The 16,499-nt window shown below is 41.4% G+C and overlaps 1 protein-coding gene across 1 annotated transcript in view; it reads right to left on the bottom strand.

The window, feature by feature from the left end:
• The window catches only part of tmem184ba (transmembrane protein 184ba), a 28,640-nt gene that overhangs the window by 2,420 nt on the left and 9,721 nt on the right, over positions 1 to 16,499 (bottom strand). Inside the window, exons 4-8 of the mRNA XM_060939680.1 lie at positions 4,768 to 4,858; positions 4,543 to 4,618; positions 4,325 to 4,416; positions 771 to 940; positions 471 to 665 (exon numbers count right to left, since the gene is read on the bottom strand). Of these exons, the coding sequence (XP_060795663.1) occupies positions 471 to 665; positions 771 to 940; positions 4,325 to 4,416; positions 4,543 to 4,618; positions 4,768 to 4,858 (624 nt within the window). The remainder of the gene's footprint in view (positions 1 to 470; positions 666 to 770; positions 941 to 4,324; positions 4,417 to 4,542; positions 4,619 to 4,767; positions 4,859 to 16,499) is intronic.

Raw genomic sequence — 16,499 nt, 5'->3', positions numbered from 1 at the left:
TTTAAGGAAAAAGAGCAAGTGTGTAGCCTACCGTACTGTCCATATGTTGGAAGAGGGCCTTTAGGCAGCATAAGGAAAGGGAGGAGAGATTGAAAAGAGAAACAAAGAGGAGGTGGGATGCAAAGAGCGTGAGTTTCGAAAGTAAGGATGAGGAAGGCAAGCAGGAAAACAATATTCGAGTGGTAACAAAAAGGCATGAAAAGCATTTTGACGAAGGCGGTATGAATGCATGGTAAGCATGTGGGTGGAATAAAAAAATAAAAAAAAAAAAATGGGAGGAAAAGAAAAGATAGAAGGAAATTTAAGAGCGAGTAAGCAAGCCAGGAAAAAGAAGTCATCATAATTCCTTAGAAAAAAGCCTGGATTAAAGCTATCTAATCCAGTAACAATGACAAAAAGAGCATGCTAATAAATGTAAATCAATCATCAGTTGCTTGTTCATGAATAGAAGATGCTGCGAGATGCCTCACCATGCGAGTCCAGCCTCTTGTCCATGTACACTTTGTATGTGAACGCATGGCGCAGGGCCACGGCAGCAAAGAACATCTCAATGCAGATGATGAAGTTCTGATAACCAGCTGCTACAGTGCCCTCACCAACAGACACCTCGGCAGAGCTGATCTTTGGAATCGCGCCGCATTTCTCAAGGATGGCCAGCAGCATACCTGAAAAGATAGGAATAACATCTGACGCGTCATATGAACACAGTTTCCATGAACACAGCTGGTCTTCGATGACAAACACATATGGGGGTGAAAAAGGTGACTCACCTTGCCAAAAGGAAAGAAAGATCACCGATTTAACCATGAAAAATTTGAGCACAGGGCTGTAGGGGCTGAGCAGGTCTCGGGTGGCAAAGTAGAAGAGGAAAAGAGCGTACAGGGACAGGCTGACGGAGACATTGTAGATGATGGTCACGTAGAGATACCCGCTGGCCACACTGTTACAAAACAAGGTGAGCCGGGACACCAAACCAAATCCTTTTTAGTCCAGATGTTAGTAATAACTGGTATGATTATTTATGAAAACTGATAGAAAAACTGACAGGCAATTTTTTTTTAATTACATCATTTTAAGGTTGAGAGAAAACAAGCACTTCTTTCATAGTACAAGTCTGTATTACTTTAAATGTATAAATAAAATCTTATCTATTAATATACCCAAATGGATTGAACCAACGAGACAATTAAAACTTGAGGAAAGAAACTGGGAGCTCGTGTTTGAACGCAAAAGGCGTCCAAAGAAAGTAAAACTAACGGGAGAGGAAAAAAACCCCCCACACTTTAGTTCACTTTAGGCTGGGCATACACTGTGCGATTTTTTCAATTGCGGTATTTAGCTGCTGCTCACACTGTACGAGTGAATCGCAGGGGTAAACAGCACGCAGCTTACGATTCCTGTTCTCACGCTACACAATCCGATGCTCGGATGCGATCCGACTGCTCACACTAGGGTTGGGCGGTATCCAAATTTTGATACCTTTAAACTGTCTCTGTGTTTTCCCGGGGTATACGGTATTACCGAGAAAAAAATAATATTTTGTTTCGGCCTACTGTGTAACGTGCGCCTATGCCTCAAATGTACTATTTAAAAGCAGCATAGCGAATTGTGTGCATTGTGGTATGGATTAAGCAGCAAAGCGAATTTTGTGCATTAAGAGAGATTTCAAAGCATCAAGCAACTCTTCCTTCATCTTGAAAATAGCATTCAACTGTCGTTTACACGTCTGCGTTGAAACGCATTTGCAGCACTATTTCACCTACTCCATCAAAAAAAAGTACACGATGAGCAGGATCATACCCTTTCAAGCATGGGAAATAAAAAAAAGAAAAAGAATCAACCAACACCCAAGTCCGTTTAGACTGCGCGATAAACCATATTCTTCAGCGCAAATGAGGCGAACCTAATTCAAATGCGCGATAGCTGCACAAGGCAAAATCATATGGGCCCACGTCATGCCATGGCAGGGAAATTAATAATCAAATGGCCTTACCTTGCTTAAAACGTTGTCTTGATCACATAACTCCTTACAATTATTCCACTTAAATCCATACGGTTTAACACACCCAACAAAGATAGCAAGCGCATTGCTAATTCCCACCAGAAACCTAACAGTTTACGCTACGATGTTTTCTTCCGTTTCTTCAGTAGATGACATTTCAAACGTTTATTACCCACATCCCAAATGTCATACGTTATATTATTTTACCTTGTTGTTACTCATGTAACCTACTCAAAACACAACTCATTGAAGAGATCTCGTGGAAGTGGAGTACCCCAGGCTATGGTGTGCCTTAGGGGACATATTAGATTTTTCGTTTGGTTTGAAACCAAAATACTGCCACACTGCCGATGTTGTATTTTTTTTTTTGCCACTAACTCGTTATCTTGACTTGCCATCTTTCAACCGCGGTCTCAGTCTCTTTTTTTTTTTAGATAGGACAGTATAGAGAGACAGGAAATGAGCGGGGGAGAGAGAGACGGGATTGGGAAATAACCTCGGGTCAGAATCGAACCCGGGTCCCCGGATTTATGGTACGGTGCCTTAGCCATCTAAGCCATGACACCCCCGGTCTCAGTCTCTTGCGAAGCTTTCTGTCAGACTCCAAAATGTCACGCAGGGTTGCCATGGTAACGACATAAACAACCCTGCACGCGATGAAAACTTCTTTAGGAAATTGATAGAATTAGTGAAAATACGATCACACAGTTATTCGGGATGATCTTCAATTTATTATTTTATATTATGACCTCATGTACTCCATATTTATTTAGACATTATATATTTTTTTAAATGACGGTAATGAGACCGATACCGTTGGTACTTTTGGATACCTCGGGATACCTTCTTACCGTAATACCGCCCAACCCTAGCTCACACTGTACTTCCATACTTCCAGATTCTTGTATCCGGAACTGCAACATGAATAGTGTTGTGACGTTCGCGAACGAACCGATTCTTTTGAACGGCTCCTAGGCATGAACGATGAGAACCGAGTCTCGAGCTGGGGGAGCCGTTCTTTCTGTCGTTCTTTTTATATACTGTGTTTCAGATAGTTTATAATGTTGTGTGATATTAATGATAATATTGTGGGAAAACTACTTTGCACGGACGTTCATTTAATTTATTCTATCGTCATTTTGTTTGTTCCATTTTTGTGTATTTTATTTATTTATCTGTTTTATATCTCAGACTTGAATATTTTTGTAAAACAAGTGTTTTTCTATAAAATATTCTTGCGTTCTTGATAACTATGTTCTTGAGTGGGTTCTTTTTCTTTTTTTTTTTTACAGAAAAGCCATTCTGCATGGACATTCATTGAAGCCCTCACTGTTTTTTAATGGTTATTTATGAGCGTTTAGGGGTTACAATAAAGTCTAGGTTGCATTATATAAAAGGTATGTCGAGAAATATTGATGTCACCAGGGGTGATAGCGTTCCGGCGCGCTGCGCCGGATTTCCGGCGCGCCGTGGCTGGGGGGGAAAAAAAAAAAAAAAAAAAAAAAATCTAGTTCGCCCATTGTCCTGTCATTCTGAGATGCGCAGATAGACAGTAAAGGGAATTCGGAATTCCCTTTACTGTCTATCTGCGCATCTCAGAATGACACAGGACAATGGGCGAACTAGATTTTTTTTTTTTTCCCCAGCCACGGCGCGCCGGAAATCCGGTGCGGCGCCGGAACGCTATCACCCCTGTGTCACTGTCTAAGCAGAGGGATCTGGCTTCTTTAGACGCTGTCTTCTTAAAACTGAATAAATATTTAAAAAAAGAGCCAAATGAGCCAGACTTTTGAACGGCTCTTTTCAAAGAACGGATCACAAAGATGCGGATCCCATCAAAGAGCCATAAATCCCATCTACGTGAAGAGGAGGAGACCGGAAGTGCTGCTCAGTGTTTGTTTTCTCTTCCGTATCTGTGTTCGCGCATGTGCAGTGTGACAGGTTGAGGTAAATCGGCTCGTGACACTGCATCAACAGTGCGATAGCCTCACGAGGGGCGACCAGGATTTCAAACAGGTTTGATTTTCATCCGATCGATCGGGAGGAGGTCGTGAGGTGTTAATCGCTTGTCGTTACCCCATGTATACTACACGATCCGAGACGCACGATTGAGCCAAAAATCGGCCCGATCTCCAAAATAGTCGCACGAGTGAAAACCGTGTCAAAATCGGGCCAAAAATCGCACAGTGTCTGCCCAGCCTTAGTCAACTGATAAAGCAGTGAACCGTGTTCAATTAATCAAAGAATCATGATTAAAACTGGATTTAATATTCAACCCTACTTTCTTGTTTAATATTACACTACGTGAAAAGGAACACATACTTGAAGTCTCCATCACGATATTTTCCAAAAGCCTGTAAGATGACAGTGACCACCGCCATCAGCGGCTTCACCACACAGAACTGGAGTGTTGCCTGTGGAGACAAAAATAAAAATCAAATCAAGGTATAGTGGACTGGAAATGCAGATTTACATTTGAACAAGACAACTTGGGAAAACATTTTTAGCAACAGTTCAAGGAATGCGTTCTTCATGCTCACCTGCTTACAGAATCTGAGAAAGCCAATAGAATAGGTTTTGCCCCAAAGGCAGCAAGTCCCATAAACACAGCTGGACCTTCACATAGCAGAACAACATAATTTACATATTAGAAAGACGAGAAAAAAAAACCCCGACCTGATGTTGCAGACATATAGCTCTCGATCATATTCCATAACACTAGCTGATGAGAAATAAAAATCAGAGAAAGAGAGTACAGGACTCACTCGATGGGCTTCCCTCTGATCTCAGACATGATGGCACTTTCACCTCCCAGGTACTCGTAACAAAGGCTCAGAAAGTTGTAGATCACAAATGCTGCATTTAAAAAAAAAAAAAAAAAAAAAAAAGTTGATATGTATACTAAATCAAGTATAGAGTTTGCAATATCAGAGACATAAGGGAGGCGACATCCCACTTTCTGAATCCTGAGTAAAAATCTGTGGGAGTTGTCAACATATATCCCGCCCATCTCCCCAAAAAGCCAATCATCTGCTGAACCGGGAAACATTTTAAGTCAATCATGGTGTACTGAAGCAAGTATGCGGGTGTGCATGCACAGAAGTATAGTGACTCTGTAGCAACCATGCACACATGTCGTAGAAGTATAACCTGTGAAGAAGCAGCTTTATAAACCTCATTTTGGGGCAAAGTCACCAAACTTTTCTGAAGCGATATTTATCACGTGACTGGCAATTCTATACATGCAGTATTTATGTCCTGGTGGCCATTGAAAGTGCAGTTACGGCTCTCTCGGTATCAAGCACGACTACAGCGTACAAGTTAGGTTTCAGCATGACGGTGATCTTTTTGATCTACGTAGGCTTAAAGGAACAGTCCACCGTACTTCCATAATGAAATATGCTCTTATCTGAGTTGAGACGAGCTGCTCCGTACCTCTCCGAGCTTTGCGCGACCTCCCAGTCAGTCAGACGCAGTCAGACGCGCTGTCACTCCTGTTAGCAATGTAGCTAGGCTCAGCATGGCCAATGGTATTTTTTGGGGCTGTAGTTAGATGCGACCAAACTCTTCCGCGTTTTTCCTGTTTACATAGGTTTATATGACCAGCGATATGAAAAGTTCAGTTACACAAATTGAAATGTAGCGATTTTCTATGCTATGGAAAGTCCGCACTATAATGACAGGCGTACTAACACCTTCTGCGCGCTTCGACAGCGCATTGATATCTGAGCTCCGTATCAATGCGCTGCCGAAGGTGTTAGTACGCCTGTCATAGTGTGGACTTTCCATAGCATAGAAAATCGCTACGTTTCAATTTGTGTAACTGAACTTGTTTCATATCACTGGTCATATAAACCTATGTAAACAGGAAAAACGCGGAAGAGTTTGGTCGCATCTAACTACAGCCCCAAAAAATACCATTGGCCATACTGAGCCTAGCTACATTGCTAACAGGAGTGACAGCGCGTCTGACTGCGTCTGACTGACTGGGAGGTCACGCAAAGCTCGGAGAGGTACGGAGCAGCTCGTCTCAATTCAGATAAGAGCATATTTCATTATGGCAGTATGGTGGACTGTTCCTTTAAAGCAAAGACTAAAGTCCTCACCGCGTTCTTTAGAGAGGCTCAGTATGCAGATGACATCGCAATCTTCAGTGATACCCCAGAAGGTTTGCAGTCACTGTTGTCCACATACAACGGTATCTCTAGTCGCGTGGGTCTCCAGATCAACAAAACAAAAAGAGACCATGTGTATAGGTGACCCTGCTGAGTTCTTCACAGATGGCACAAAGCTTGCCAACGTCAATCGTTTCAAGTATCTCAGGAGTTACGATACCAGCGACTGTTCTATGATGGAGGAACTTGCATGCCACATCCAAGAAACATCATGTGCATTTGGTCGCTTGCATAAAAGGGTCTTTGGCTCTCGCAGCTTAACGACCAAAGTAGCCGTGTTCAACCAATGCTTACTGCCACTTTTATTGTACGGTAGTGAAAATCAATATGAGATCAAGCAACTCTGCACAATTCAACAGTGCTATCTTGGTCTCATTTTAAACGTGAAATGGGATCATTGTCAGCAACAAAGGTCCTAAAGCGTGCGGAAGCCGAGGACATTGAAACCATTCTAGTCCACAGTCGCCTACGCTGGTTTGGCCATATCCGTCAGATGGACGACAACAGGTCTCAAAAACATGGTTAGTTTTTTTTTTTTTTTAATCAGACATCTAGTTTTTAGGTTTGTTTACCTGACATGTTTTGACGAACGCAACTGTTGTCTTCCTCAGAGTGTCACCGGATGTTGTTGGTGACGCATCTTATCAGCTGATGTTTCCGAAGGCGTGACCTTCCTGTCTGGTTTGACAGGTAGGTCACGTCTTCTATTGTCTGTTTGTCCCCTGCAAGATGGCACTCCAGGTATGGGAGAGCATGTATGCTCCCTCATCCCGGTTGATGGTCCTCGGGCTTCGCTTACGGATCTCCCTGATCCAGCGCTGATGTTTATCATCTTCTGTGCGGATGACTCTGGCATTCCCCCAGTCCATAATATGATTTTCTCTTTTGCAGTGATCTGTTATGGCTGACTTATAATTTTCTTGTTGTGCCTTTTCTTTTATTGTTCGGGTTTGTCTTGTAGCTGTCTCCTTTTCGCATTCTTTCTTATGTTCGTTTTTCCTTATGGTGAAGCTCCTCCCTGTCTCCCCGATGTAAGTTTTATTGCATGATTGGCATGGAATCTCATATATGGTGTTGCATGTTTTCCGGATGTATTCTGTCTTCGGGATGAACCAGGATCTGACGGAGTGTTGTGTGTGGTTTGACAGGTGTGTTAATGTTGTGTTTCCTCATTGCTCTTTGAATGCGTTCCGTTATTCCTCTGATGTATGGTAATGTCACTACTCCCCTGTGTTCTTGTTTGTTGGCTTGTTTTTTCTCTTTCTTCTGTGTTTTATTGTTCTTGACCTGTTCCGCCCCTTTGGATATTGCCCACTGTGGATATTGACATGCCTTCAACGCGTGTTGTATGTGTTGTTCCTCCTGTTCTTTGTCCTGTGGATCTTTAATTATTGCTGCGCGTTCATGTAATGTTTTAACTACTGATATTTTGTGCATTATGGGGTGTTCGGAAGTCCAGTTTAAATATTGGTTGGTGTGTGTGGGTTTTCTATGCACTTTTATTTTGATGTCCCCATCTTCTGTGTGTTGTATTTTTAAGTCCAAAAATGCTATTGACTGCTCTGTTTCCTCTTCATGTGTGAATTTTATATTGCTGGTATTGTCTATGGTGTTGACCAAACCAGACAGGAAGGTCAGGCCTTCGGAAACATCAGCTGATAAGATGCGTCACCAACAACATCCGGTGACACTCTGAGGAAGACGACAGTTACGTTCGTCGAAACATGTCAGGTAAACAAACCTAAAAACTAGATGTCTGATAAAAAAGAAAAAACTAACCCTATTTAATATAAGACATAATGAACGTAATTGAAAAAGGTCTCAAAAACAGCTCGTTTGGTGAACTTGCTCATGTCTGGTCGGTCGTCCGCTGCTTAGGTACAAGGACACATGTAAATCGGCATTGAAACGTGGGGGTGTCTTCAGCAATTGGCAGGCCTGTGTCAGCAACAGGGCAAAGTGGTGGAAACTAACCACGACAGTATGCGAAAAGTTTGCACAGAAAGAGGACGGCCGAATACGAGAGGAGGAGGTTAATTAGAAGAAAGAGAAGAGATCTGTGACCACCCATTTACAGGTTTTCGAGAGGCGTAGTATTTATGCCCTGGTGGCTATTGAAAGTGCAGTTACGGCTCTCTCTCCCCGTTCATTTAGATTGGCACTTAACCTTGTAGCCTGAAATAACTGCCCAGGTCTGTCACCAAGATGGCTACCAAGTAGCAAGATTTGCATATAAGGACTTTGGCAATACGTAATAAGTATTATTATAAATACAGGACACTTTTGCGATGGAATAAAAACATTTATTTTTTTCGCAGTCCAAATCCTGTGCTCTGATTGGCTGGGGAGCGGGTCCGTATCCTACGGTACGGACCCCAGGCGACTCGCTCGTTCACAACAACAGAAAACATGGTAGCAATTTTGTCAACATTATCTTTTTTTTAAAAATAAGATGCATTTAAAAGATTATCAAAAATCTTATAAATTTTTGCCAGCATTTCTCAGCATAATAGCATTAATTTTACAGCATGGATAGCGATAACGACAGTGTTCACAGCGAAAGCGAGTTTTACTACCCTGAGGAAGAAGAAATAAAAGAAAACATTTCAGGAGAAAGCTAAAAACCTGTAATTTGCTAATGAAGCAAAAACATGGCTGAATCCTGAATGACTCCTATTTGTATAAATAGGGGACTACGTAGGCGGCAAAATGTAGCCGTTTTCCTGCCATGGAAGTGCACTTGTATACTGAGGAGGAAGCCATTTGCATTACAGCCGTGAACGAGGATTCAAAATGGCGGCTCGCCTCGGGTTTTCCGTTTCAGGTGCTCTCGTTTTCTGTTAGAATTTGGTAAAGAAAAAGATTAAAATATATTAACCAGCTTAAGGTCGGTCTGTATGGTGAAATACCGTGACCTCGGCCTTGAATACTGACCTCGGCCCAGAGAGCCTCGCTCAGTACTTTCAAGACCTCAGTCACTGTATTTCACCATACGGACAGACCTTAAGCTGGTAAATAACATGTATTCTATTCCCTTCTAGCAGGTTTCATTAATTTGGTTTGACAGCATGTAATATTGTTAGCATATCACTCTACCCAAAGGAGAACGAGCATTGAATATGGTTTACGATACTGCATGGTTGCCAAGACGTTACACGTCAGACGTAAAACTTCCACGCTAACGAGTGACTGACAATTTGTAAACAAACATGGCCACGAGGTTTGCTTCATTAAATACGGAAGATTTTGAGAGAATTTTGAAAGCGAAAGATGCGTTGAACACCCGAAAGGATCGTGTATATTATTAATAACAGGCTTTTTTTGTGGTATATCAGATATACTCCATTCAGCTAGCATAATACTGAAGTCATCTTTGACTCGTTCAATATCACGCTAGCTGAATGGAATACATCTGATATATCATGAAAAAAAGCCAGCCAATATTATTGAATTATACAATTAGAAAAATTATTATACAATTACCATTTAAGCTTATAACGAAAGAGCATCACACAAGTAAGAGTGCAGTTATACTTAATACTGAGTAAGTGACCTTACAACAACATGTTCAAATTAGGGGTCGACCGATAATCGGCCTGGCCGATATATCGGGCCGATATTCTGCATTTTTACGGTTATCGGTATTGGCCATAATTTCCACCGATAACATGACTTTTTGCAGCCATTTCGTTCCTAACGCGACTGTCACTGCACATCCTTTCCTGCACTCGCCTCGGAGTTCAAGAACACGGTCCCGCCCACCACAACATCTGATTTGTTTGGCACAAGAGATACAGCCAATCAACACGCATAGCTAAACGCTGTGAACTGTTTCAAGGCGGGCGTACGGGCACTCGGGCAGAAGCAGATCCCACTTCAAGGTAAGGACACGCTGCTTTTGCTGCAATAAGTCACAAAACACACAAGTTGCAAAAGCACAACATGATTTTACATTCTTCATCTACTACTTGTTAAAAATGTCCATTTGCATCTGTGTAGCCAGGCAAACTTAGCTTACGGAAGGAAGCACTTGAATTAGCCTACAACCAACTAGTCTCGCTGAAACTACATGTAATGCTTCCTTCACTACAATATAATCCTCCTAAATTGGGAATATTAGGCTTGGGTATTAAAAGCATTAGAATGTAGATGGTTACTTGTTAAGTTGTTACATAATAGGGAGTGACAGCCTACTTTATGTTTGATTTTACTTTTTAAAAAATGCTGCAGGCAGCTCCCTACACTTGATTTGTTATTTACAAACTACTTGAAGTTGGTAAGTCTTACTTAGTTCTTAGTGTAAAAGAATCCAGAGTGTATTTTCATTTATTTTCCGCTGAAAATGGTGAGCTGTAATATAGTAGGGAGCGATTTTTTTTTATTGGTGAATATTTATTTTATTATTATTTTATTTCTCATTTTTATTCTAACTAATGTTTGACTTTATTGTACAAATGCTGCTGGCATCTCCCTGCACAAAATTTCATGTTCAGTTTTACAATTAAACATACATTTCATGGATATGAAGGTCTGTCTCAGTGTGTGCTATGTTTAATTTCATGTGAATTATAATGTTTACATTTATCGGTTGCACATATCGGTTAATGGCATCCCAATTCCATAATAAATTGGTATCGGCCCTGAAAAAAAAAAAAAAAAAAAAAACACATCGGTCGATCCCTAGTTCAAATGTTCTGTTTATTTTTGCTCCGCTAGTGGAAATAGAGCCTGAAGAGGGTCACTCCACTTTATAAACATGTCAGCTATCTACCTCGCATTGATTTGTACATTCCTGTTAAATGTGCTCCTCGTGAACTTCACTGATGAGCTTTCATATTTTAAGTAAAAAAAAAAAGTTATATTCCTGAAAAGTACCTTTTGCCTTATCAGAAACTCTTCTGTAGTAATAGTTTAGAACTAGGAAGTGGAAATTTATGTTACAAACACAGGTGAGTGTAGTGATAGAGTGAAAGGTCACATGTGTGTAAACACATCTATACACTCAGTCATAAGTTGGGAGAGTTTATAGAATGCTTTGTGTCGTAGTTACTTTTTATTAATTATTTCATCCATTTGCCTGCACGGGGGGGGGGGATAGAACTTCCTTAACTTACTGTATTTCTACTGACAACAGCAAAAATGAAAGCTTTTTTGGTATACAAGCTTTGTATTATAATATTTTTACAAACAAAAATATGGTCGTACTCTTCCTGAATTAATCTCGCATATGCTGCATACCAAGCAAACATTGTATTATCCATTGTGTTAATTCATTTGTGAACAGCAGTAAAGCTGTACAATCCATCCAAAGGTCTGTATCAAGTCCACTGCATGTTAGATATGTGAGGAGTTATTTTAAAGTCTTACTAGAAATAAAGTAAAAATACGAAATAGCTCTCTCAATCAACACCGACATCCTCACAGTCCACCTGGCACCCACTGCTAAGAATCTTAGCATGGTTTCGCATACGGTGTTCAGATCACATAACATGCCAGAGCCTGCAGATCCATCATTCCCAGCTTTAGGAAAACACGACCATTCCTGAACACAGAAACTGTTCGAACTCGTCCGCAAGCTCTAGTGATTTCCAGGCTTGAACATTACAACTCTCTACTTGCTTGTCTTTGTTCATATGTTGTATTTCCTTTGCACAGCATTCTGTTGCTTGCCTGCCTCATAACCTTATAAAACTCTCTCCTTCAGTTCCCCTGCTCTGAAAACATCAAGCATCAGGTTGCAGCAAGAATCAAATTCAAAGCACTTGCTCATAATTTCCAAGCTTTAGCTGCCTCTGCACTATACAGTAGAGGTACTCTGGCTCAGAACTGCACACCTTCACCTCAACTCGGGTCTTTAACCTCTGCCATGTCCTTCTCGGAGATCTGAGCATGCTTGTAAAGTGAGATCTCTCTGCTTAAGTGTCTTGGTGGCATGAACTTTACCCTCCAGTCCAAACCATGCCTCCTTTCCTTGCATAACAAGACTGCTCTGAGAGTACAATATCCCCCACTGGCAACTACGCCATAACTCTGGTAAAATGCGACTGAATTGAATGAAATTTCAATATTAGTGACACAAAGAATCCTGTCAAGTTTCATGAAATTCCTCCAAAAATTGAGAGAGGAGTTCATTTCAGAAGGCGAGTACCCTTCCCAGGATGGACATCGCCGCGACATAATCCCCCTTCGCGCCTTTCGGCCAACGGGGGATAAAAACTGTGAGGGAAGTTGATTTCAGAACGCAAGCACACCTTGATGAAATTGCCAAAGTACAAGTTTGTTAATAATCAAGGGCGTAACGCTGGTAAAATTGGCCCAAACTAAACGAAATTTCAATATGCGTATAACTGTCATATAACAAAGCCTTCTGACAAGTTTGGTGAAATTTCTCCACAAATTGTGAGAGGAGTTGATTTCAGAAGAACCTACACCCTCATAAAATTGTCAAAGTACAAGTTATTTAATCAAGGGTCAAAACTCTGGCAAAAATTTTCACAAACGAAATTAAATCGCAGCATGTGTATTACTGTCATAACAAGGCCTTTCGCCAAGCTTCGAGTAATTCGTCCAAAGATTGACAGGAGTTGATGTCAGAAGGCGAGCACACCTTCATGAAATTGTGAAAGTACAAGGTTGTTAATCAAAGGCCACACCTCTGGCAAAACGCGACCGAATTGAACAAAATAATACGCATACTAATGGCATAACAATGCCTTTTGCCAGGTTTGAGGAAATTCCTCCACAAATTGAGGGGGGAGTTGATTTCAGTAAGAAAACACTCATGAAAGTGTCAAATTATAAATTTTGTTAATTAAGGGCTGTAACTCTGGTAAAATATATGACTGAACTTAATGAAATTGCAATGTGTGCACTACCGAGACAGAACAAAGAATCCTGCCAAGTTTTGTGAAATTCCTCCAAAAACCGTGAGAGGAGTTGATTTCAGAAGGTGAGCACCCTTCCCTCGACGGACGGCCATCGCCACGACATAATCCCCCTTCGGCCAGCGGGGGTAAAAAATTAAAAACCTACTTCTTCGGACAATATCTAGAATAACGCTTGTTTAATTGTCCTTTTTCATATTAATCCACAGTTTCCCGAACAACTTATTTACACATGCATCCTGTCTGTTTCTTAGGAGACCAGTACAGAGCAAAGACCCTTGTACAAACCATCAATTTTTCAGGATATGAATCCTTACAGTTTATTTATAATGAGAATCATGAGCAATAAGTACTTCATAATACTTTTGACAAGTTACCAAAGCTTATTAGCTGAGATTACAGTGAAACAAGCACACCCTAGAACTGGTCACATTCAGCTTATTAAAAAGCACAAATTAGTTGTGAAAATTGCTTCAAAACATGGCTCCTGTCTCAAACTCTTGCCTCATCTAGTTCCGGCAAGCATTAGAACCTCTAGCTCGCTGCATCTGTATGAAACCTAATAACGTACATGTCAGAAAGCCATATGGGAAGTCCACGCAGCAACCCAACTGTGGCACCCATCACACCCTCCTCATGGGTTTAATTTGTCCGTATGTCATGGTCTGTCGAGCAGTTGGTGAGCATGCGTGGGTGGGGGTGAGTGTTGCTCTATATATAGCAGGAATGCTGCAGGAACAAAGCTGCTCAGTGCGGATGGCTGGTGCTGTGGAGTGAAGCTGCAGTACAGAACAGCTGAAGGGCTTGCTGATGCAGACATCACTTTTGCAGCTACACTTTGTACCCACCCACATGCAACAAGTGACACTGTTCAAGCCATTTTAACAGCATGGGCGCACGCGAAGGGGGGGAACCCACCCACTACATTCCTTACAATAATTCTCTTTACAGAGCAGGCTGATGCGACAGGCATTAGGGATGTCAGAACTAATTTCAAGCATTTATTATTCACTTTAACCGTCACACACGCACCATTACGAAACCAGTTCAAGAAAGAGTGAGTAATTCTGGACTTATTTCAATTCAATTTTAGCAAATCTCACACCTTCCTTCAACTCCAAAACACATGCCTGGACTCAAACACCTACAGTGGTGCTTGAAAGTTTGTGAACCCTTTAGAATTTTCGATATTTCTGCATAAATATGAACTAAAACATCATCAGATTTTCACACAAGTCCTAAAAGTAGATAAAGAGAACCCAGTTAAACAAATGAGACAAAAATATTATACTTGGTCATTTATTTATTGAGGAAAATGATCCAATATTACATATCTGTGAGTGGCAAAAGTATGTGAACCTCTAGGATTAGCAGTTAATTTGAAGGTGAAATTAGAGTCCGGTGTTTTCAATCAATGGGATGACAATCAGGTGTGAGTGGGCACCCTGTTTTATTTAAAGAACAGGGATCTATCAAAGTCTGATCTTCACAACACATGTTTGTGGAAGTGTATCATGGCACGAACAAAGGAGGTTTCTGAGGACCTCAGAAAAAGCGTTGTTGATGCTCATCAGGCTGGAAAAGGTTACAAAACCATCTCTAAAGAGTTTGGACTCCACCAATCCACAGTCAGACAGATTGTGTATAAATGGAAGAAATTCAAGACCATTGTTACCCTCCCCAGAAGTGGCCGACCAACAAAGATCACTCCAAGAGCAAGGCATGTAATAGTCAGCGAGGTGACAAAGGACCCCAGGGTAACTTCTAAGCAACTGAAGGCCTCTCTCACATTGGCTAATGTTAATATTTATGAGTCCACCATCAGGAGAACACTGAACAACAATGGTGTGCATGGCAGGGTTGCAAGGAGAAAGCCACTGCTCTCCAAAAAGAGCATTGCTGTTCGTCTGCAGTTTGCTAAAGATCACATGGACAAGCCAGAAGGCTATTGGAAAAATGTTGTGTGGATGGATGAGACCAAAATAGAACTTTTTGCTTTAAATGAGAAGTGTTATGTTTGGAGAAAGGAAAACACTGTATTCCAGCATAAGAACCTTATCCCACCTGTGAAACATGGTGGTGGTAGTATCATGGTTTGGGCCTGTTTGGCTGCATCTGGGCCAGGACGGCTTGCCATCATTGATGGAACAATGAATTCTGAATTATACCAGCGAATTCTAAAGGAAAATGTCAGGACATCTGTCCATGAACTGAATCTCAAGAGACATTGGGTCATGCAGCAACACACAAGTCGTTCTACCAAAGAATGGTTAAAGAAGAATAAAGTTAATGTTTTGGAATGGCCAAGTCAAAGTCCTGACCTTAATCCAATCGAAATGTTGTGGAAGGACCTGAAGCGAGCAGTTCATGTGAAGAAACCCACCAACATCCCAGAGTTGAAGCTGTTCTGTACGGAGGAATGGGCTAAAATTCCCCCAAGCTGGTGTGCAGGACTGATCAACAGTTACCGCAAACGTTTAGTTGCAGTTATTGCTGCACAAGGGGGTCACATCAGATACTGAAAGCAAAGGTTCACATACTTTTGCCACTCACAGATATGTAATATTGGATCATTTTCCTCAATAAATAAATGACCAAGTATCATATTTTTGTCTCATTTGTTTAACTGGGTTCTCTTTATCTACTTTTAGGACTTGTGTGAAAATCTGATGTTTTAGCTCATATTTATGCAGAAATATTGAAAATTCTAAAGGGATCACAAACTTTCAAGCACCACTGTAAATGCTAATCTTCGAGGGGAAAGCCTTCTGAATTAACAGGCAACAGAAACACTACCCTATCCTGACTGGAAGGAGACTAGAGATTTTCCTCCGAGCAGATAATTTATTGCCGACATGTCAGAATTACTTGGCCAAATATTTTTTCATCACCATCTCCAGTGATTTTAGTGATCATATGCAAGAAGATTTCCCCCCCCCCAAGTCAGCAAGAGGTGTATGTAATAATGTTTTGGGGCTTAGCCATATGCTCATCAGTGTTTCTCAGTTATGCTCCTACACTACTCCAGCCCTACATCATTTAGTGTTTTCCTTGCTCCGGCACACCTGGTCCAACACTGCAAGGGTTCGTTAATTAGCAGATGAGTCACCTTGTGATGCAAGCAAGGATCACACCAGAGGGCAGAGAGAAGTCCAGGAGAAAGACTCGAACACAGTTCTAAAAGTTTCACTCACTGGCCACTTTACTAACAACAAAGCAGATTGATGTTGATCAAAGGTCAGGTCCATTTGTTTATCCTCAAGCTGCTTTTTCCAGTACCTGCTCAATAAAAGCTAGTGCAACACTGTTGCTATGCAACAGGCAGCACTCCCAAAGTAATCCCAAGAGACGAGTGCATCGAGAACAAATACGCACGGCCTCAGAGACACGGCTGAGAGAACAGCAGCTGTGGAAATCTGCGCACGACGGAACTTGAAG

The sequence above is a fragment of the Neoarius graeffei genome, chromosome 14, assembly GCF_027579695.1.
Source record: "Neoarius graeffei isolate fNeoGra1 chromosome 14, fNeoGra1.pri, whole genome shotgun sequence".
In the NCBI taxonomy this organism is placed as follows: domain Eukaryota; kingdom Metazoa; phylum Chordata; class Actinopteri; order Siluriformes; family Ariidae; genus Neoarius; species Neoarius graeffei.
This window is presented reverse-complemented; position numbering and strand designations above follow the sequence as displayed.